The following is a 24,576-nucleotide window of genomic DNA, read 5'->3' on the forward strand; positions in this document are numbered from 1 at the left end:
ACTATACATGCAATCATGCTTGCACACACACAAACACACACTTGAAATATTTTAAGTAAATTAAGGTGAAGCTCATCGACCTAAATCATGCAAAACAGGTGTTGTCTGAAAGAATGCCTGTTGTAATTTTTTGTAAGAAAGAAAACCTGGAAGAAAACTGAGTTTTGTTTCGTTTTACTTCGTTGGGGAAAACACGTTGTCATTTAATTGTTCATCTTCATACTCTGGCAGTAAAGAAAGAAATATTGCTATTTTGAGAAAGTTAAAAAGCTATTTTCTATGATTTGTCATCTTTCGAATGACTTGTTCTTATCCCTCAGAGCATTTATGTATTGGATTGTCAGGAAAATTACAACTTGCAGAGCTGCCATATGACAATGGACATTAACATAGGCCAGGTAGATTCATGAGCCAAATACTACATCCCACAGTTCCTTACTGCTTCCTCCCAGTCCCCACAGGAGGAAGCATATAAGATTTAAGGGAGGGGATAAACACAACCTGATGTCTGTGATTCTAATTCAAAAAGTATTATTGCCTCAGCACACATTACTCCCAACTTCTATTAAAAAACAAATATGGTTTGGTCCCTTTATGGGAAATAGAAAGAAACAACGGGTATATCAGAATCCCTGAAGGTGTACTGGGCACCAGGAAAGTGTTTGCAAAAACAGGAGTGTATCAGACATAAAGTAAAAGTATACGTCTATAGGAATCAACTCAACTGCAACTGGTTTGGTCTTTTGCTTTTTTTGGTATGTATCTATTATTGAATTCAAGCAAGTCATTAGATGTGGGTGGGTCTTGAGAATTTTGTAGAATGAAGAATCACATTGATATGATCTAATTTTTAAATTCATTTTGTCTAAAACCGACAAGCTGGCTAATGAAGTAAAAACAGGGTGGGAAGGGGTGGAGGGAGGGAGGGGGGAAGGAAGGAAGGAACGAAAGAAGAAGGCCTAACAGTGTGAGAAACTCCACACTCCTCATCTCTCTTACAGGAATGAAGACTGCATTCTAACTCTATTCATTAGTCTGCCCCAGCAGACAGCAATCTCCATCAGGGGGTTACAGTTGAAGTCATAACTGCACCACTTAGCACGGTACCTGGGACAAAGTCACGTTCAAAAATACTTTTAGTGATAAGAAAGAAAATTTTTGATCAGAGTTTTCAGTTTTCTTTCATGTTAGTAAAACTCAACATTTCAACGTATTCCTCTGCTTTCTCTCTCTCTGGCTCTCTCTCTCCCTCTCACTCTGCCTCAACCTCTCCTTTTCCTTCTCTCCTCCTCTGCTTCTTCCCCTTCCCCTCTCCCCATCTTTCTCCATTTCTCCCTTAATTCAAAAGTCTTACAGTGATTTTCTTTTTTCTGGGATTATTTATCATCAATGTAAATGCTAGGAAAAAAAAAAAAGGTATGGTTCTTTTCTATAGTTAGTTTCAATTTTTTTTTTTAATATATAATTTCTGTGGCCCCCAGACTCTCTGTTAACGCATAACTAAAACCATTTCCCGAAGCCAACTATTCAGACAAAGAATAGACTGGACTATAAAACATAACATGATACTTGTGAAGAGTGTGCTTCTTAGCTCAAGTAGATACATGAGACTAAATGGGCAGCTTCCGTCTGGAGGTGAGATGAGAAGGCAGAGAGGGTCAGGAGCTGGTTCAATGGACACAGGAAATCCGGGGTGGAAAGTAAGAACGTGCTGTCACAGTATAGGGATAGCAACTAGGGTCACATAACAATGTGTGTATCAATGTTTGTATGAGAAACTAACTCGAGCTGTAAACGTTCACCAAAGCACAATAAAAATAAATAAATAAATAAATTTGAAAACAGTAACATATATATACACATATATATCTGCTAATTATCTTCCTCACTAAGAATCAAGATTCAGGGTAGAGACGAAAATTGTGCGGAAATAATGTCCATATAACTCATAATCTAAAAAGGCTGATTCACAAAATGAAGTATACCTTCCAAAACTGTGTAATTTTAGACGTTTAGAAATTCCTCTTACCATCAAGACTCCAAAGTGTGTGAGGTGGTTACACAGGCAAACTGTCTCGCTCTCATCTGAACCTCTGTATGCAACACATCCGGAAGTGTTCCATCCTCCAAAACCTTTTGCAGGAGGAAGTCGACAGCGTGAAAATAACAGCAGGCCAGTTCCTTCTCTATGATGTATGAAGCCCTCCTTGGGACCATATGCCTCAGTCTCTTCTGCCTTACAGAAATTATCTTTAAAACTGAACATTATTTTTTAAGCTACCAAATGCTCAGAATAATTTAGATTCATGGACCCACAGAAGGTTAGTGCTAGGTGGGCAGTTAGAGATTATCTAGTCACTGGTTTAAAACTGTGTTCTGCAAAAGTTTTATTTTACTTTTTAATATATTTTAAAGTAAACTTCCATTAAAAAAAAAAACTGATTCTCAAACATGTCACATACTAACTGAACTCTCTAGAGATCAACCCATTAGTTTCTAGGGTCGGTCTACCTTTTGTGAAGACAGCAAAACAAATAAGGTATGCTTCCTTGGAGTATGCTATGATGTACACAGCAAACCTGCATGATGATAGCCTACTCTGAAATGGCTTTAACACATCTCATCTGATATTAACAGTATGATACAGAATGTGAACAACTCATATATTGTCAAATATTGGCTCTATTTATTTGAAGAATATGTTAAGGCTATGAGGTGACAACATTTTAAGCTATGTATCCGAGTAAGTCAGGATTTTCTCAGGACTGTGCAACTAAAACCCAAAGCAATAACAACAATGAAACTGTCTAACTGCAATACAAAATGTCAAAAAAGAGAGTTTTTGCCCACTTTCAGACTAAATTTTCACCAGGAAAACAGGCTGCACTAGTGCCAGTATGAATTTGGCCACAATAATCCCAACAGATGAACCCTGAGGGAAGGTGACCCTTAAGGGCAGAGGTGGGAGGTTTTATCACTGTCCTTCCCCTCAAAGAGATTTCCACACCTCAAGCCTAGTGAATTGTTTAATTCTGCCTTCCACTCTTGATTGTCAAATTCATTTTGGTGGCAGTTCATTTCTTTCAAATAATATTTCCAATCCTAACCATCCTATATTTACATTCCTTTAGCATGCTCTTCCCCCCATCCCCGCCCCCGAATAATTTGAAGTCTGGAAGCTAGATTTCAAATTTTTTGCCTAGTGCACATCAAATAACCTCCCCAGAAGTGTATCAGAAGAATGAGATCAAGTATATATCTAAGGTCATCTAAAAGTGGCAATAAAAATGTATACCGTATTTTACAAATAACTGAAATCAAAGAGGTTGTTTGATCAAAGGAAAAAAAAGTCAATTTTGCCTATTTCTTCTTAGAATGCATAAAAAGTTATAGAAATTAGAACTGACTTTCCAAGCTACCTGAATTACATTTTGCAGCTCCACTGCCATTGCATTTAGATTGTGACTTCCTCTGGTTTGGGGTGGGGGAAAAGAAACAAACGGGGGTGTCTAGCAATGTTTAAAACTCTGTTCTCTATATTAAGACAATCTGTATTTCAAAACTTACTGTTTTTGTTCAGATCCCAGAAGGCACAGATGGGATGATGCACTGTCTATATTAACATAAGAATAAACATGGGAAATTGTGTTTAAAATAATTTTAAAATCATATGATTTGATTATTGGAAAAGAGCAAAAATGCTAAGGTTTTCACACAGAAATACATCAGCATTAGCCATACCCATACCACCAAAAATCGTAGGCCTTCTAGGCGGATGTCCTCTATCAGAGAGACTTCAAGTGAAAATCAATTCTAACCTCATGAGGAATCATATTAGCCATCTATCTGCAAGGTACTATGTATGTCCCATCATTGGTGGGTGGCGCAAACAACATGCACTCGACTACTAATTGAAAGGTTGGTGATTTGAATCCATCCAGTGGTGCCATGGAAGAAAGACCTGGTGATCTGCTTCCATAAGATTATAGCCATTGTACCATATGGAGTGCAATTCTACTCTGAAATATGTGGGATTGCCATGAGTTGGAATCACAGCAATGGATTAAAATGCTGATTCTACTGTCATTCTTAGCATTTATCAGAGCACTTTATGCTATAATTTCACTTCATCTTCAAAATTCTCCTGTACAGATGAAGAAGCTGAAATAAGGGAGGCCAAAGGGTAGGACAAGGAGGTCTCCGAGGGTCAATGACAAGGCAGGGCTAGTTCTTAGATGACTTAACTTCCAAGCCTCAGCCCTTATCAGCAAGTCACACTGTTCTCAAACTGCTCACTTCCTGCCTGCCTTCTGGCTTGTCTAATAAATGGCAGAATCATGACCAGGGCCCACTACAAATGAGAAAAACCCTGGGCTTGGGCCATCTTGGACAATGTGAACCCCCATTTAATTTTATCAAATAATCAGATGACAGCAAGGGTAATGAAGCAACAAGAAAAGCAACATTTGCAAAGATTTTAAACAACAGCTAATGGCTCAAATTAAGTCACCCCTCCCGTTTCCCCTTTGCTTTCCCAGTTGTGGTTCTCTTTAATGTTAAAAATACAAAGAAACCACCAGAATCTTTATGACAGCATTGTGCAATTGCATCTGCATCTAATTTATTTGAAGAAATTTATGACTGCCTTTTTCTTCACTCCCATTCTCCTTCTGTTTATCTAGTCCTAAAACAAGCAAATGAACAAACAAAAAAATAACAGCTTCCCTCAAGTTAACTCTATTTCATGGTGACCCCATATGTGTCAAAGTAGAACTGTGCTCCATAAGGTTTTCGATGGCTGATTTTTCAGAAGCAGGTCACCGGGACTTTCTTCTGAGGCACCTCTAGGTAGACTTGAACCTCCAACCTTTTGGTTAGCTGCCAAGCACACTGACCATTAGCACCACGCAGGTTCTCCTATCTACACCTAGGTAAGACTTAAACTCCCCTGCAGCTGCCACATTTACTGTAATGTTAGAGCACTACTTGACTAGCTGTTCCTTCCCTTTCTGAAAAATTGCCCCCAAAGAAAAGCACAATTAGTTTTTACCATGTAGGAAAAAAACCCTCATAGTTCTCTGAAACAGTCTGCCTTCCATTCAACTGCTGTGTAGCAGTGTCTTACCTGAGTTCTTGTATGTTTGATTATAATTCGAACCGGATCCTTCAGATCCTGGATAGTGATGTTTCCAATACTGCATGCCATCACATAACTCACTAAGTTGTCTCTTTGGGTTCCTACATCCTTTTAAAGAAAAAAAAATTACATGTATTTGTCAGAAGTACACACTTTCATTTTGGTGCTCCGAAATAAGCAAATTGTCAGCAATTTTTACACTTAAGATCTTCAATTACAGAGCATCCTGTTTATAAGATCAAATTACTGACTTTCCTGAAGGCGATTTGCTATTTCCCTTATTACAATAAATACATTGAGGGAACATTACGAGCCAATATTGTAAAGCAATGTTCATAAAACTTCACTCTTGACTGCTGTGACTGATGTTAGCCAGTTAATGTCTGAAACAATGAAAACCTGTAAAATATAAACTCATAAAAAGCTGTGAAACAATTAGGTCTTCTCCCTACACAAGAAAGTAGTTGAAGTTGTTTTCCTTTAGAAAAGTATGAAGGAAATATGGTGTGAAAAATACAAAGCAATTTATCTTTCTATTCATGCCAATAGCCTGACATGTTGACTATACGTAAATGTAATTTACTGCGTCCAAGTCCTGTCCAGAACTACTACTTTCTTGCTCTGGTTGTATCTTTGCCAGCATCTGCAGATCCCATTTCAGAGATAAGGCTGTCAGGAAATCAAATTAGGGAGTCTGGGCTACAAAATGATTTAGACCAAAAAGGTGTCTCTCCAGCTAGTTCATCTCTACTTCTTTCTTCCCTCTGTATTTCTTTTCAAGCCTCATGAACTTCTCTCTCTATCACAGTTTATAAATTAATTCTTTAAAAATAGACTTTTATTTTAAAAAGACCCATATTTTGTTTATCTGGTCATCTGCTGATGGACATATAGGCTGTTTCCATTTTTTGGCTACCGTGAATAGTTCTGCAATGGACATACATACAGTGGAATATTACTCAGCCATAAAGTGAAATGAAGTCCTGATACATGCTACAACATGGATGAACCCTGAAAACATTATACTGAGTGAAAGAAGTTAGTCACAAAAGGACAAATATTGTATGATCCCACCAACATGAAATATCCAGAATAGGCAAGTGTATAGAGACCTAGTGTATCAGTAGTTACCAGAGATGAGTAAGAGGGAAGGAGAAAGGCGGTCTCATTGATTAGGGAACACAGAGCTTCTGCTAAGGGTGATGAAAAAATCTGGAAATGAATAGCGTGGTGGGGACAGTTGAACAAACGATGAATGAGATTAATGTGACTGAACTGCACATGTAAGAAACGTTGAAATGGTAAATGGTTTGTTACATATAGATTTACCACAATTAAAAAAACACTCATATCTTACGTACTATATAGGGAGTACCATAGGACTCTTAAAAATTTTTCATTCTGCCATAAATTTAACTTTTTCTTACTTTAAAAACCAAATCTATGCTTCCTAAGAACTCTGATGAGCAGATACCAAAGGAGAAGAAAAAAATGTCATGGATAAGATAAGGCTCACAATTAAACAGTAACAGATTCTTACAACTCTTAAGAGTTGTCTCAAACCCTTCCCAGCCTGCAGGGCTCAAACTCTTCTTTGAATTGGCTCCCCTCTTTGTAACATTTACATTTTGTGACACCTACTACATTTTTTATAATTTCTTAAAGGTAGCATTGTTTTAAGCTTCAAATAAAAATAAAAAGAATTTTAACAAATAAGGTTTTATGTGTTCATAGCTAAAAAATCCCTCAGGGCAAAGATATGTTTTACACTTTCAATCCACTCAAAACTTTTATATGGCTTGTCCCCTAAAACATAATTGCTGATAAATTTTAAGATTTTGGAATTAATTACTGTAAATACTTCCATGGTATTTTTGACCTGTAACCTATATTTCATCATTCCTCTACACATGTCATACAGGGTAGATCTATTAGAAACAAGTCTACTGGCCTTGAAATTTGCTATTTTCTCTTACATAGGTTGCATTTTTTGATATGCACTAGTATTTTCAATTTACTAGGTGGCTTTTATTTTTAAAAAGGGGCTCAGTGAAACTGCTCTAGATTGAGTTACGGTTTCAAAGGCAAACAGAGGTCACCCTTGTTGGCTGGCAGCAGATTTTCTACTATCTAGAAATGATGCCAATAAAAATGATAATATGTGCTCAGCACAATGCCACCCTACTCTGCGGATGTGAGAAGGCAAAAGGTCATTTGAAATACTAATGGGAAAACTGATTAAAGCCAAGAATGCTGCTTATTATGTAAACAGAGCTTCCTGCCAAATTAGAAAAAAAAAAAAATCCTTTCCTTTGGTTTACAATTTCTTTAACTCTGAAAGCCTGAATGGTAGACAGCATAAAATATTTAGGAAAAGGAATAATAAATAACTTTTCACTAATTCAATTTCTAACTGTTTCATGTAAGTCTTGCCTAATATTTGATTTGCTAAAAAGAAACTGGAATAAACACATCCTGTTAATAAGCATATTATTATCTATAACATCATATTTAAATAATTATAGTAAAAATTTTCATTTTTAAAAGTACAGTAAATTAAATTTTCTATACCTCCTGGAGCTCTGGTGGCGCAGTGGTTAAGAGCTTGGCTGCTAACCAAAAGGTCAGCAGTTTGAATCCACCAGCCACTCTTTGAAAATCCTATAGGGTCACTATGAGTCAGAATCGTCTCGAGGGCAATGGTTTTTTTTTTGTTTGTTTGTTTATACCTCCTGATACATTTCAAAAGAATCTGCCCCTTATATTTTTACCTTTGAGCAAAGGACTTTCATTTGCAATGGAAAGATAATGCTTTATTGAACACTTACCTGGAAAAGTCCAGTTTTATTAAAGAAAGTAAACTGCGCTCTTTTAACCAATGCAGAATCTTCTTTACTTAAATTCTCAAGTAAATTTGGTGGCAAAATTACAGAAGCCAATGGATTCACTTGTCCACTCTCAAAATCCATCTGTGACACACACACAAATATATTGGTTGAGTAATCACATTTCAATAGCAATGATAACTTTACGACACCTGCCTGAGTAAAGAGAAAGAGCACCTGCTAGTATCAAGCTGGCTAGGATGGCAGCCTCTCTTCACCTCTAAGTAGTCACTCTGTGCTCCTTGGTCACTCCCCTACAGGCTGAGCTGTAGGTCTGATTCAAGTTTTGCACTTGTGGCAAATGAGAAAATACACTGATTTTATGAGTCAGAATCTACTTGACGGCAACAGGTTTGGTTTGGGTTTTGAAACCAAAAAATCTACAATAAGGGAGGACCTGGATTTGTTTCCTGGCCAATGCAGCTCATGCACAGCCACCACCCATCTACCAGTAATGGTATGCGTGTTGCTATGATGCTGCACAGGTTTCAGTGGAGCTTCCAGACTAAGATGAACTAGGAAGAAAGGCCTGATGATCTGCTTCCAAAAATCAGCCAATGAAAACCCTATGGATCATTGCAGTCCATCACAGGGATGGTGTGGCATGGTGTAGGACTGGGCAGAGTTTTGTTCTGTTGTGCGTGAGGTCACCCCTAGTGGGGGCTGGCTCCCCAGCAGCGAACAACAATAACAACTAGTTATCTACAAATCAGTTAACATTTTTAAGTATAAGGAGTAGATTTATCCTTATCAGATTTTAAGATTTTCTCAAAACCCTTATTGAAAGATAGATATTAACTACAAAAAATGGAATTTAGTTTGTTTGACTGCAGAGAATGAGTTGCTCTGCAAGGAAGAAACAGCTGAAGTTTTATGAACACTTTTGGGCATCCTTTTTCCTGAATCCAGATCTCAGGCCAGAGTGCTTTCCTGTGAATGGGCTTGGAATGAGGCTGAGGCTGAGTTTTCACTCTTAAGATGTGAAACATAATTATCCAAAAGAGTCTCTAGCCTAAAGGAGGAAAAAGGTCTTCCTGGTATCCTAATTCCAGATTTTTAATATTTTCATTTGATTTAGCTCCACAGCTAAAAAAATGTTATGCTCTATATATATGGTCTCCCAGGTCACAGATGACATTTCATTCTTTTTGTTTGCCCTGGTGTCTAGCATTGTCTGACACATAGTAGGAACTTGAAAATTATTTGCTGAAGTGTTTCTTTAACAGGTCAAAGAGGCTCTCCTAGCTTACTCATTCCACCCCTCCCCATCACTGGTTCTCAAGATGCAATCCTTTGAACAGCAGTGTCAGCAATACCTGGGGATTTTTTAAGAGTGCATATTTTGGGGACCCAATCGGGACCTACTGAATCAGAAACTCTGGGAGTGTGAGATATAGCAATCTGTTTTAGAAAGTCCTCCAAACCAAAAAAACCAAACCCACTGCCATTGAGTCGATTTCGACTCACAGTGATCCCATAGACTTTCCAAGGCTGCTCTATGGCAGCAGACTGCCATATCTTTCTCCTATGGACTTGCTGGTGGTTTTGAACCACCAACCTTTCAGTTAGTAGTCAAGTGCCTTAACCACTGCACCACCAGGGCAAGTCCTCCAGGGGATTCTAAATCTCAGTTTGAGAACCATTGTCAAAGAGAATGCACCATGCTTCTTCCCAACTTTGGGACCTCAATAAAACCTTTCTTCTTGAACTGATCCTCATCCCCCCTCCTAATCAGGGGATCCCTACTCATGCTTTAATACTTAGCTCCAGTTTCACCTCTTGTGTAAGGTAAGCTGACCACCCCTATCACCGACGTTATAATGGTATGCCTCCTCTATGTTTCCACAATACTCTATGGTTACTTATATCAGTTTTGTTTTCTTCACAAAAATGATAACAGTAGCCATAAAAAACCCAAAAATCATCCCAACTGAGTCAGTTAACAACATCATGATAAATGGTGAAGATACTGAAGTTGTCAAGGTTTTCGCTCTACTTAGATAAAAAATCAATGCTCATGAAAGCAGCAGTCAAGAAATCAAACGATGTATCGCATTAAGAAAATCTGCTGCAAAAGACCTTTAACATCTTAAAAAGCAAAGATGGCACCTTGATGACTAAGGTGCACCTGACTCAAGTCATGGTCTTTAAATCACCTCACATGCATATAAAAGCTGGACAATGAAAAAGGAAGACTGAAGAAGAATTGACACATTCGAATTATGGTGTTGCTGAAGAATACTGAATATACCATGGACTACCAGAAGAATAAACAAATCAGTCTCAGAAGAAGTATAGCCAGAATACTCCTTAGAAGTGAGAATGGTGAGACTCTCTCTTACTTTGGCCATGTAATCAGGCGGGACTAATCCCTGGAAAAGGTCATCATGCTTGGTAAAGCAGAGGATCAGCGAAAAAGAGGGAGACCCTCAATGAGATGGACTGACAGTGGCTACAATATTGGCTCAAACATTAACAATGATTGTGAGGATGGTGCAGGACTGGGCAATGCTTTGTTCTGTATATATAAAATCCTATGAGTTGATGCCAGCTCGAAGGCACCTAACAACAACAACTGCTGTCATTAACCTGACCCAACATTCAGACCTATCCGCCATCCCCTGGACCAAGACCTACTTGAGTGAGCAACTGGTAGGTGAACAACAAGTTTTTATTTGTCTAATTAATTAATTAAAGAAACCACTGGCTCATTACCTGGAAATATGATTCATTATTGCTTGGAAGACCAATGCTAAAATTTGAAACTGCATTTGTTCCTGGGGAAAGGGATGATACTCCAAGAGCCAAATTCCGAGTTGTAATATTCACACGTGATGTGCTAGTTAGGTCTATCTTGAAGGCCAATTCATCAATTGTTTTCAAAGCTCTAAAGAAATGACAATAACAACACCATTGTTAAGCAATTTAACAGTTTAGACACTGCACACACATCGTTTGCTGTGGGGCAAAATACAAATAAAAAAAATTATCTATAAATTTTCTGATCTTAACACGAATGGCCACAAAATTACCCGAGACCAAAACAGTATCAATTGAAACACAGAATAATTTTGGTGGATGTATCTTCAAGAGAAATTTTAGGAAAATCAACAACTAACTCATCCTGAACAAATAGTATATTTTTCACCTTAGTCTCTCCTTCATATGAAAAATACCTTCCCTACATCCTAATTTAGTTGGAAGAATCAAAGGAAATGTGGTGAAAGTGTGTTTTTGAACTACAAGACACTAAAAATGTTTGTAATTATTATTATGTAGATAGGATACATTGGAGAACACATTTTAACAGTTATACACTTTTCATCAAGATAACTTGGTTGAAAGGAATGAAATAGAAAAAATTAAACACATTGGTATGAATACATTAAATGAAAGAATGGATACAAATTGAATTGTGTAAATATAGGCACATTGTGGACCTTGTCCTAGGAGTTTTAATTTCAGAAGTACAACAGTTGCATAGTTGTGACAGTTCTGTGGCATGGCTAATAAGGACAGTGGACGTATAGTGACCAAGTTATGCATACCAAAAACCAAATCTGCTGCCGTCGAGTTGATTCTGACTCATAGCATAGGAGATGTGAATTGAATGTTCGCTGAGTGTCTCCTTTGTGGGCAAAAAGAAGTATCAGAAATAAATCTTTATGACAGTTTGTTCATCTTTTCAATTACTCTGGTTTTTCAAACTTTCAGAATTTTTTCCAATAAAAAAATGAAAAAAACTGATGATGCTTTTCTTGGGCTATTTATATGTCTTGCCTGGTGACAATTTTAATCATTCTGTATATTATATTTTTCAAAAAAAAGAAAAGGACTTTGATTGATGATGTTCTCTTGGTGAATGACCTTTGAAAATATCTAGATACTTTACTTAAGAAATTTGGGCATCAAGCATTCAGATATGTGAGACATTATATAATAATATATTTCTCCAGGATCCCTGGTGGTGCTGTTAATCAAAAGGTCAGCAGTTTGAATCCACCAGCCTTTCCTTGGAAACCCTTTGGGGCAGTTCTATTCTGTCCAATAGAGTTGCTATGATTTGGAATCAACTCGACAGCAATGGGTTAATGAGTGATATTTCTCCAATAAATTTCAATATCCAAAAAAAGAATACTTACTCAGAAGAAGACTCAAGCAAATCACTGTCTGAACTGGTTAAGATATTAGAAAATATAGTCATTAAAGTTGAGCCAAGTGTTATATCAATGTTTTCTTCATTATTCACAATTCTTTTCACGTATTCTACAATGCTGGTAATGTTGGCTGAGGTTAAGTTCTGTCCTTCACCAGTTAAATTTAAAATCGTATTGACATTATTTAGGTCATCTAAAAAAGCAGAAGGAACAACATACAAAGCTTTATCTGTGTGTTTTGAGGATTTCCAGGAATCTACAACAGAGCACAATATTTCACTTCATAGCTGAAGCAGGAAAGTGGGTTTCCTGTGTGTACTCCCTTATCATAATCTTCACATGCAATCATATTTCTTTAAAGTGGCAAACAGGAGCTAACTTCTCTCTTTGTGACATACATATCATGCTTTTAAACAACCTAGGTAAATAAATCAGAAGAGCCAATATTAATACATCGTTTCAAGAGAAATGCCCATAGCATCACGGAACAAGCGTGCATTTGCAAATAATAAAAAACTATGAAACACTGATACAAAAATAAATTTATGTATTATTTTTAATCTTCTCTAGAATATCCTGTTTTTAAATCTCCCTTCAGAATGAACAGAACAGAAAATTATAATGAGGGGAAAAAAGTGTCTTCAACCTTAAGTAAGTAAAATAACCATCTGCCAAAGTTTTCCGATTAAAATAAGGTCACACAAGAGGAAAACACGTTTGAAGAGGATGGAAACCATGAATCATGAGGTCATTTCATTTTGTCTTCAAGAAATGAAGGAAAATTCCTCACTTACTTGAACAATTGGAGACATCAGGAACTCCCCAGTAGGCTAAAGATGCGTTGGTAAGATTGCGGTGACTATGAAATGAGAAAGGATATTTCAAATATTTGACACAAATGACATTATAATTGACAAAATTAGTTTATAAGTTTTAGAATTTACCTTGATATCTGGGAAAGTTTCCTTTGAAAATGAAATTGTAATTCATTGAAATAAAACTTGTATTAAAAATTCTTATTAGAAAAAAAATCAGTTGCATGCATCATGGAATCAAAATATTAGCATCCTAAATACTGTATCCTACCCTAGGATACCTGAGATTACCGAGGTTAAATAAAGGCATATCTAGTAACACGGGTCAAGCACTGCTTTACAAACTTTCCAGGTATAATCTGATTTTAATCATTACTTTAACTCTGTAAAATAGATTATAATCCGTATTTTATAGATGAGATAATAGATTTAGACAGGTTAAGGAACTTTCTAAGCCTCACAGCCAGGAAGAGCCATGTCTGTAAGTCTCTAAAGACCCCTTCTTTCCTCCCTAAAACCAAAGCAAACCTGTTGCCGTCAAGTTGATTCCTGTAGGGTCGCTTATGAGTCTTTCCTCCCTACCAAGTGTCAAACACACCAGTAGGTGCAAAGCACTTACTCTAGGGAAGTTTCTGAATTTCCCCCAAGAAAACTCTAATTAGGGGTAGAGGGATGGTGAAGAACTAGATTTGACTTGCTATTTGATGAATCTACTGCAATAGTCCTGGCTCTGAGTTTTTTGTTAAACACTTAGGGAAAATCTATACCCAGTCTCCATCAGAAGACTGCCCCAACTGGATCCTGTCTCTACTCCCTCTTTGCTGCCTCTTTCCCCTCCAACAATAACTGCTCCAAATGGTTAAAAGGTGCAAGTACCAAGGCTATGAGCTGGTTCATCTCTATACAATTTGCCTTGCTGTGGAGATACCGTCTGGTTTCCAAATTCCTGACTCTTTCCTTGGAGAAGACTAAACCAGCATGTTGCTGGAAAGAAAACACAGGCTTTCTTGGTAACCTGTATACCTCATCTTTATCCCCCACGGAGTCTATGACTTAAGCATACACAGAGAGATTTCTGCCTTTTTCCCCAATCAATACAATGCATGGGAACTATTGTGCAGTACATGTGATAAGGATTGAATTGTGTCCCCCAGAAAAATATGTTGAAGTCATAACCCCTGAACTGAATGTAACCTTATTTGAGGAAAGAGTTCCTTTGCAGATTTTATTAGTTAAATCAATGAAGTTATACCAGGGTTGGGTGTGTCCTAATCCTAATCCCTCCAGAGTGGCATTTTATAAAAGAGAAGGACAGACACAGAAACAGTCACACACAGGGAGAAGACACCACATAAGGATCCCTCTTCAAGTCAAGGAACGTTAAGAAACACCAGGACTACCAGAAAATAGGCGAGCAGCATGGGATAGTTCCTCTCTCAAAGCTCCCAGAAGAAATCGACATGGTTGAGACCCTGATTTGGACTTTCAGCCTCCAGAAGTGTGAGAAAATAAATTTCAGTTCTTTAAAGTCACCCACTTTCTAGTATTTTGTTATGGCAGCCCCAGGAAATTAAGACAGCATGCAGTCTTGTGAAGGTAAATAACATGGAGCTTTTTTGGCAAAAGTCAATGAAATTATTACCATGTCCGTGAAGCATAAAAACCAGGTTTTCCATTACAGGGTAGACTGTATTCAGAAGGTTGGATGGCAGGCCATACATAGCCTTTGGGGTCCTCACTGGCAGGACATGTATCTACGTGAACATAAGAAATAATACAAGATATACTGATCTATCTTTTTAAGTTAGTGGTGGCAAGATGAGACCAAAATGACAATGCTGGTGATTAAGTTTTTTTTTTTTAATGTAACACAAATATACTAGTTTTTAGATGTTCAGAATTTATGAAAATTTAGAAATAGGAAAATTAAATATTAAATACTTTCCAGATACAAAAATTATTACATCTTACAAAACTATCAAATAAAAAAAACACACATTTATGCAGATACAAGGTAAATGTACATTTTCATTTTCATGTAAATGATTAGTAGATAAAATTAATAAGATTTTATTCAAAAGTTATAAAACACAACACAAAATGAAAACAATCTCGAAAAATTCAAAATGTAATCTGATCATTTTTAAACAAGAAAAGCCTATAAATTAGTGCATCGATAGTGTTTTCATTGAGTTGTGAGCAAATTTTATGGAAAAATTTCCAGCTGTTCCAAAAGCCTCTTCTGCACAGATGTTTGGCGGTGAAATGGCAAAAAGATACCTGCGAACCAGCTCCAAATGTCACACTCACAAGCTATCCTTAATCATCCCACCTTTTTTTTTTAAAAAAAACTCTCTAGAAATGTCATGATATAACTTTTTGTTGTTGTTCTTCTTCTTGTGGTTTCAATTAAGCCTGAAAATATGATTACACAAAATACAAATTATAATAAAATTAGTCACTTACCCAGTTGCCTCACATTCACTGTATATAGCCTCAATCCCTCACCCAGGGACTCGTTATTTCTTAAGAGCTTCTGCTGAATGGTTTTTCCTTCTAAGCTGACATTGTTGGTAGCATTGTAAACTAGAAGGGCCCAAATCACCAACCTAAAAAAATATTTCAGACAGAATTGTTTTTGGTGTTGCTGACTGGTTGGTTTTTATTTGGTGAGAAAAATAAAACACTTGGATACGGCAGTGAGAGTGATCACTTTTACATGTTGAGACTGAAGAGCTATGCCAAGGCACTCACAGACTTTCTCTGTTGCTGCATAAATTATGTTTCATTTTGAAAAACTGCATGTAGAATTCTGTTTCCATTAGTTATTTTTTTTCCAGCTAAGGTGTGCATACCCTTCACCCTCCAACCTCCAATACTAGGCTTATGCTGGAACTTTGTTGATTCTCCATGTCTGGCCACATGAAAAAATCCAAGACAATCACCATGTCTTTTTATCTATCTAGTAGAAAAGGGAATACTGTTAAATTGATTTAGCAGATGCCTACAAACTATCATTATTTGCTACAGAACTTTCTCAACTTTATTTCTTATTTATTAGGTGGTCTTAAGAGTTCAAGGTGGAGAACTGGGTCTACCTGGAAAAGAAAGGGAGCATAAATTTGAGGTTGAAAAAACAACAAAACAATGGCATTTTATTGACTCTGGAGAACCCGGATTTCCACGTATAAGGTTATAATTACTAAATATGGTCATTTTAATTAATAATTCAACACAAGTCAAACTCTTCTAAACAACTACTATGAACCAGGCAATGGGCTAGGAGCTAGAGATACAAAGATAAGAGAATTCACTGGGACATCAAACAGCACTAATGTGATAAAGAGTCACTAAGAGACTCAGACAGAGCAGAACTTAAAATCAAGCAAGTACAGGCTTTCTTTATGTCTTATCTTCTTGTCATACAAGGCTCTGCGAAAGAGTGACAAAATCTTCAAATACACTGTGTAATGCTCAATTCATATATGTGAGCAAATTAATATTAGATAGCAAGAGTAGTGATGGATATTAAAGGGCTTTTAATGATACCTGAAATTTTAAAACTATTTTAAATCAACCTAAATGCACAATTTCCCTGAAATTTAATTTCTGATCCAATATAATAAATTTTTACTCAGTTATGAAGTAGCTGAGAAAATAAATGTATTTCATATTCATACTTTGGCATGAAAATGTATAATAATAATAGGGAAAATAGGAATAAAAAGATATATCTATATCCATTTCTATCCATCTATCTGCTGGAGCGTTACTCTAACACACATGGAGTAGTCATGCGTTATAACAATCTCAATGGCAATTGGTTTCAATTTACATTACCAAAAAAAAAAAAAAAAACTTCACGCCCCTAAATGATTGCACTACACTGTTTAAAAACATCTCAAGAGTGGCCTAGTTAAGTTTCTTGTCTACACTCTTCTGGGACTAGTGATACTGAAATTCATCAAAGAAAATGTACAAGCACAGATTAGGTGGATAGGGCTAAAGCTGGTGAAAGAGTGAAGTTCATTATCACCCTATTTCTTTTCAGAAACATTGTAAGTAATATTTATAGCATATATTTATAAAAAGGTCATGCTTGCTTGCGGTTAATTATACATTGTTTCTTTATAAGCAAAAACAAAGTTTTTTTTGTTTTAAAAAAATTCAAATTACTACTGATCATTTTTGAAATTATTTGTGAAGAGTGTTCTTGTTTACAAATGAGGCACAATTTCTTTAGGATTGTGACACATGATTTTCGATCTCCTTTAAGCATTTATAAGTACTTTGTAAGGTAAGAAGTTACAAGTGAAGTACTCAGAATATACTCTGTGATTGGTCAGCATATTACTGAAGAAGGTTATCGAATATATGACTTTGAAGGATTTTTAAAAAGAAAATATCTCTATGGGAAGCAAAAGGATATATCCTAAAGGCTCTGTCAAAATTTTGGCTCTATAATTTGTAATAGTATGATTTTCTGTTCAAATGTGATCACAGCTATAACCAATAGCAAAAATCAAAACTATTTATTCCACACTGAGGTAAAATTAAATGACATTATTTTGTCAGGTAGAGGAAAGATTTATTTCCTTATATGTCAAGGCTCTAGGTTTGCAACAAAACTTTCACCTTCTTCATATACTGAGGGGAAATGAATAATATGATGTAAGATAAGGTACTATCAAGACACATGCCAAAATCAAAGCAATAACACTGTTTCTGAAATAGCTACGGAATACTCAATGGAGAGGTACTGGCGTATTTTCCTTAGCAGAAGTCTGTGAGTATCAGTAACAATGAAATAGTGAGAGGGCTAAAATATTTGTGGTGCTACAAAAACAAAGAGAATAAGTGAAATATTTACTATTTAAAGTTAGACGAAATTAAAGAACAGCTCTATTATGTTCTCTTATATATCTACGTTTATCTCAAGGACAAAGTGCTCTATTTTCTTATAATTCACTCTGAAAAGCTATTTATCTCTAAAATGATCTACTGCTTGCTTTTCATATGTAACCCATGTTTCAAGATGAGACAAACACAGACATGATTATCATGGTGAACTGTGGTATCTTAATAATTTTTTAAATGCCCTACCAAAAAGTATTCTTTGATTACATTGTTGTTTGAAGATAAGCTTTGCCACTCGAGTTACTGAGAATTTACAATTGGGACTGCCACCTTTTGCTTCTCTTGCATATTGAGAACACGATCAGCGTAACAAATTGTGGATAGTATTGAACAACCAAACTCAGCAATTTAAGCATAGCCATGTATTTTCACTGGTTTTATCTGTGTGTGTGTGTGTGTGTGTGTGTGTTTTCTCCTCTATCATCCTGAAAATTGTAACTATTTTATGGTTCTACAAAGTCAAGTTCCATCTGTTACCATCAACCACTCTTTATTTGAACAAACCAGCCTCTGTGGCTTTGGTTTCCTGCCTGTCTGGGCGATAGAGTATGATAGCAGTATCTGAAGCTATGGTCTGTGTTCAGTGATACAATCCAAATGAAAAGTGTAGAAAAATGAGGTGTGTGTAAAACTAGTGAACTGTGGGTTTTGAGAAAAACTATGAGAGACTCTGAAGGTTCATCAATGAGTGCAAAAGTACAGAATAGGAAAAAAAAAAAAAAGGAAAAGGCTGTAAGAATAAATATTAAAAGTGTTGAGAGTTCACATCAAAGAAAAACCAAATGTGCACATTTTCCCAGATACATGGTCTTAGTTCATTCTCCCTATAGTTTTCTGTGAAATTACCCGTTGGATTCGACAGAGCAGGAAAACTGAGGTTCTATAAATTTAAATGTCTTTCAGGCAAGAGCTTCTGCGGTGCTGACATATACTAATAATGGCTGATTTTTATATTACAAGGTAGTAGAACCACAGTAAATAAACTAAAAGGGGCAAGCCTGACTTCCTGAAAAGGGTTCACCATTTAGCAAGACCCCAGAATAGGGCTGCCCCAATTGCTAGACAAAATGTGACAGGTGCTCGGCTGGAACCATTATTCAAGGCCAAATATGATCCAGCAGTAAGGCTGGAGAAGACATTATCTGGCTAGACAGGGAAAAAATCCAATCACCATCAAGAATACATAAATGGCATACATTACTCTGTTCTTCAGATCAAAAAAGAAAAGGAGCAATGTCAGAAAATAAGCACAATTTAATATGATAGCTCAATCCAGTCTGTTGACTATATACAAAAATGACAAGTTTTGATATAACCTTAAAAACATTTGTTTTCCTAATGTTGAATAGAAACAGGAAAAAAAGAAAGACCCTGGTAAACTATCACATGAAATTTCAGTTTTATCTTCTAACAGCAAGAAAAAGTCACCAGAAAAGAAGCATAATCCATCATCATGTTTATATATACCTAACATTAATTCAGTTCATTGAAATTCAGCAAAACTTACAAGCACTTTTACTTTTCAACTGATTTTTTTTTATTCCTTCTATGGAGATGCAATGTACTACACAAACACAACTAAATTTATCCCATTTAGGAGTTTAGGGATTTTTTTTTTTTTTTTAACCTTACAGCACTTTGAACAGTTGGCCCTTATACAACCAGTAATGTATGGCAGACATATACTTTAAATTACCTGCCTGCCTAAGTAAGATCCTGATATAAATTAAAAATGGAGATCTCAGAGAATTAGCTGACAGCTTTGAAGGGTGAAGATATTCTGCACTTATTAACAATATTATTAGATGCATATAAGCCTTTTATTTAAAAGAAAACTGTAAATTATCTGTTTTTACTTTGAGGGTCTCCCTGAAATTTCAAATGAGGTAATGGGTTATAACAAATAAACTTGAAAGACTAAAAATAATATTAGACATTTTAAATGTTAACTTCTGAATTATTTTTCATCAGACGTACATTTCCACCCACTCTGTTATATTAGAGTTTTAACTACACACACAAACAAATGTTCATTAGTGCTAAGGAATACCTTAAGTGTGGCACTTCAATAAATTTTGCGGTCCTGTATCATTGTTTTCATTTCCCTACCAGATATTCAAAACACAGACAAGAGAAAGAATGTTACACTTTCTATGAGACTTTGTCACTATTACCTTGAATCATCCTCAATGCTTCTCTTGACTTTAATCTTATCCTCTTCAGTGCTCAGATGAAGACTAAAAAAACACAAATCCACATATTAATTATCATTCTCGTGCACTGCATCATCAACATCAAAACTCGGGGAAGTGAAAGAGAGAGGCAGAATGGACATTCTAAGCCAGCATTTCCAAACATGTGTTCTGAGATTCTAGTTCTTTCACAAGCCTGGGACAAAATGGCTCCACGGTCATATAAAACAGGGCAACTCTGTGCTCTTGCTCTCTCTTGAAGATTCATAATGCATATTAGTATATTAAAGCATCTGAGAAGTCCTGACAGAAAGAAATCTGTTTCATTTTTTTAAATAATATATTCCCGAGCTTATTTGACCATGGAATCCCTTTTTCTGTGTTAAGAGTTGTCATATCTCTTGGGTTCATCGAATACAAGTTTAGGGTTCATGAACTACACTGAAAAACTTTAATTTTAAAACTCGAAAACAATGTACAGATGAAGATATATGAACGATACTATTGGCTGGCGATTTAGTGGAAGACTTAAATTTAGAAGAGTTTAAATTTAGAAGGACTCTGAAAAGCTAGGTTGCAATCAGACTGCAAATGTCTTGTATTGAGAAAAGTGGCCTCCAAGCTGCGGTACACACAACCCACGGGTGCTCTAGATGATCCACTGGGGTATGAGAAGAAACTAACATAACTCCTATTTATATTTAATAGTCCTTTAAATTTTTTGACACATTATAATATATATAGGATAGTAATATATACACAATTTACTTAAAAATACACTTTTGGGAGTACATGCTAAAATTTTTTTAAATGCTAGGGATGTATGATCAAATATTTTAGAAGTCATTACTACAGCACTGAGGCTTTCTGTGCAGAGAAATGACATCATATAGAGCTGTTTTGGAAAGATTATGAATATGGTCCATGTGTGTATGTACGTATAGTTGTATGTGTGTGGAGGTACGGCCAGAGAGAGAGAAGAACTGAAATAGACACAACTTTCTAAATTTCTTAAATAATCCACTCCGTCATTTACCTGATATTAACCACATAAACAGTGTAGTTCCAATTCTGGAAGGTTGAATTGAGCTGAAAAACACAACGGGAAACGGTGAGTTTTGAGAATTTCTTTTTTATCTAAGTTTCTTCCCTCCCAAAAGATAAGCTGTTATTGGAATAAGATCCTGGGAAAATTCTGGAGAACTAGAGGAGTCAAAGGTAAAGATAACAGTTAGTGATCTTTGTATGCCAGGAACTTTGCAAATGTTATTTCTTTCAATCCTCACAACACCCAACGAGATAGGAATGATTTCTCCCATCTTATAGATGAAGAAACTGAGTTTCACAGAGATGAAATAGCTTGACCCAGGTCACCCAACTAAGAAGTAGCAGATTCCAGATTGCACCTAAGTTTGTCGGTCTAGAAACCCTATACTTTCTTCTGTACCTCATGGTATCAGGGATCTCTATTATGACTTTTATATTATCCATAAAACCGAGAATTTAGCTGTAACAGGATACGCAGGAAAGGTTAGCACAATAAACATTCTCATATTCTTCATTTAACGAACACTGAGATGCAACCAGATATATTTTTCTGGTAATTACCATGTCATAACATTATTTGTAATAAGAAAAATATAAATTAAAAATAAACCATTAAACAAATAAAAAATAAGTTCAACATTATTGAGAACTATATTCATTATTACATGATTATTTAACAGTCTTTATGGGTCTCAGCAGCAGACATCTTTAAAGAGGCAATGGATTCCTTTCGATATGAATAACAAGCTTCCATGGTGCATTACCCAATACAATCACAAACAGGATTTCTTTACTGACCCAAAATGCTCCCATTTACCTAACATATCCAAAGAGTTCTTTAGGTCTTGTTTCAAATACACATTTAGACTTCATTGCAAGTACTTCTGAAATTGAATGAAAATTTTAGAAAATACTGGCAAAAAATGTTAAATTATTTTAATTGTAAATTGTAATAGTATGAATCAAGAACATCACTTCTCTATTATCAAGAGTCTACTTTGATATTTTGCATCTTAAATGAAAACAGTCCAGTAAAATTTAGCTTTAGACAAGAATGATTCAATATTTAAAACCATGCAATATAAATGCAGTAAAAATATAAAAGCAAAATTATACCTTGTCTAAAATATCAGGCTCTTCAGTGAATACTAACTTTCAGGATTAATATTATTATCACTGGGTTGTTTGAGAATTAAGGTATTTCATTTTTTGTAATCATTCTGACTTTAAATTAAACAAAAAGAACAAAGTTGGAAAGAGAATGGGATGCAAGAATAGTCTTTAAAGCCTACTCTCCTTTTAGAGATCAAACACATCTTCTAAAATGTTTAAATTAGTTACCAAAGTTTCATTCCCCCAAAAAGTCTACAGTAGCATTTCTGTGACTTCTATTTGTGAATTTTATTCCCCCCCTCCAATTTTATAATGGAGTTTTTATTTACATTCTATTGTTTCCTGTGGTGAACTTGTTATAAGGGGTACTGCCTTTAAAAATAACGTTATGTTTCCCCATCAGTTATTCTCCAAATACATATAAGAAGGAAAATTACTGTCATCACAACCCCTGAATGTATGGTTGAACTTTCTTTTGCTACTGAGGAAACATTCATCAGATATCTACTGTATGAGAAAACTCATTTTTCTTACTTCAGAATGAATACTCTAGCAGCTTTATTCACACAAAAACTAATAGTCACACTGTAATAATCATCTATAGAAAAACTAGTATAAAATCCCCACAGTATGCTATGGGTAGAAAAAGAATTAAGAGAAAAATAGAAACCAATGGAATCATAAAATTTTTGTTATTGGTATGGAGAAGAAAATGGAAAAACAAAATCCCTAGACTGTGTTTACAAAGGAAAGAAGGAAGTAAAGTTTTGTTTTTTAACTGGAAATTACCAAAATTTTCATCGATAGAAGATTGGTCAAATAAATTACAACCTAAATGTCCATCAGCGTAAGACTGGTTAAATAAATGTATAGCTACATAATGGAATAATATATATTGGTTAAAAAAAAAAAAAGATGAGCTCTGCCTGATACTGTAATGGTAGATATATAACATTATGCATTTGTTAAAACCCACAAAACTCTACAACAAAGAGTAAACTCTCATGGAAACTGTGGACTTTAGTTAATAATCATATATCAGTATTGGTTCATCAATTATAACAAAAGCACCACAAGAATGCAAGATGTTAATAATAAGAGAAACTGTGCAGTGGTACATGGAGGATGTATGGGAACTTTGTACTTTCTGTGCAATTTTTCTGTAAACCTAAAACTGCTCTAAAATAGTGTATTAAAAAAAGATGAGGAAGTTCTCTGTGTATTAATATCAAAAGTCTGGCTAATAAAGAATATGGTGTAGAATGAAGTGTAAACTATGTTACTGTTACTGTAAAAAGGAGGAAAAAACCCCCAATCTACAGTCCTATTTGCTTTTATATGCAAAAAAGAACTCTGGAAAAACCCAGGATAAACTAACAGTGATTTCTAAGCAAATGGGCTCCAGGCAGATCAGCAACAAGGATCAAAGGGAGACTTGCATGATATATCTTTTTATGGTTTTTTTTTTAAAATTTTTGAACCAAATATTCAAAAAATTAAATTAAAAACTATATTTTAAAAAACATTGTTGAAAATGTATGGATATAATAGCAAATAAAGATACCTATCAAAATTTATTTCCATTTGTGTGGTACTTTTTTAATTTAAGACATTGATTGTCTATTACTTTCCATTTCTGATCCTTTATTCAAATGAACCTCTCTTTCTATGCATAAGTGCAGCACATCATTTATTATATATCTGTTCACATATTTTGTGGGCCCTGGTGGCACAGTGGTTAAGGGTTCAGCTGCTAACCAAAAGGTCGGCCATTTGAAATCACCAGCCACTCCTTGGAAACCCTATGGAGAAGTTCTACTCTGTTCTGTAGGGTCTCTATGAGTTGGAATCAATTCGATGGTGAGTTTTTTTTTTTTTTTTGTTATTCATATATTTATAATAAACAGTACCTGTGTTTCAGTATGATCTGTGGATTTAGTTACCCATATTAGTGGTCTCTTTCAAGTGTTTCAACTCTGTATTATTGCAGATTTCCAGAGGTTAAATATTTAAAACAAAACAAAAAATTTTAGAAGTTCACTTACCCATTCTGCCACCTTGCTCTGTACTTTTACCTCAGGGTGATGAAGGACGTTTTCAATCACTATGGAGATCCTATAGACAATTCCATCTGTCCATTAGAAATAGGATTTGATCCATTAATTATATTTTTAGGGTCACATAATTATCATACAACTCGAATTTACAATGACACATTTCATACAATTTAAAAGAAACACCCTATGGGTAGGTATACAAAATTTTGAGATATTTTTATTTTATGCTCAATGATCTTTAAAACTTCTTAGAAAT

General features: G+C 35.4%; 1 protein-coding gene across 4 annotated transcripts in view; it reads right to left on the reverse strand.

Moving 5' to 3' along the window:
* The window catches only part of ADGRG6 (adhesion G protein-coupled receptor G6), a 157,437-nt gene that overhangs the window by 45,921 nt on the left and 86,940 nt on the right, over positions 1–24,576 (reverse strand). For all 4 annotated transcript variants that reach the window (XM_023729619.1, XM_023729625.1, XM_023729607.1 and 1 more), the window contains exons 7-18: positions 24,309–24,394; positions 21,140–21,192; positions 20,086–20,148; positions 15,461–15,603; positions 14,637–14,748; positions 12,974–13,038; positions 12,165–12,372; positions 10,738–10,909; positions 7,966–8,106; positions 5,126–5,245; positions 3,568–3,613; positions 2,030–2,133 (exon numbers count right to left, since the gene is read on the reverse strand). In XM_023729619.1, coding sequence (XP_023585387.1) covers positions 2,030–2,133; positions 3,568–3,613; positions 5,126–5,245; positions 7,966–8,106; positions 10,738–10,909; positions 12,165–12,372; positions 12,974–13,038; positions 14,637–14,748; positions 15,461–15,603; positions 20,086–20,148; positions 21,140–21,192; positions 24,309–24,394 — 1,313 coding nt within the window. The remainder of the gene's footprint in view (positions 1–2,029; positions 2,134–3,567; positions 3,614–5,125; positions 5,246–7,965; positions 8,107–10,737; positions 10,910–12,164; positions 12,373–12,973; positions 13,039–14,636; positions 14,749–15,460; positions 15,604–20,085; positions 20,149–21,139; positions 21,193–24,308; positions 24,395–24,576) is intronic.

Source organism: Trichechus manatus, unplaced genomic scaffold (genome assembly GCF_000243295.1).
Source record: "Trichechus manatus latirostris isolate Lorelei unplaced genomic scaffold, TriManLat1.0 scaffold00002, whole genome shotgun sequence".
Lineage (NCBI taxonomy): Eukaryota > Metazoa > Chordata > Mammalia > Sirenia > Trichechidae > Trichechus > Trichechus manatus.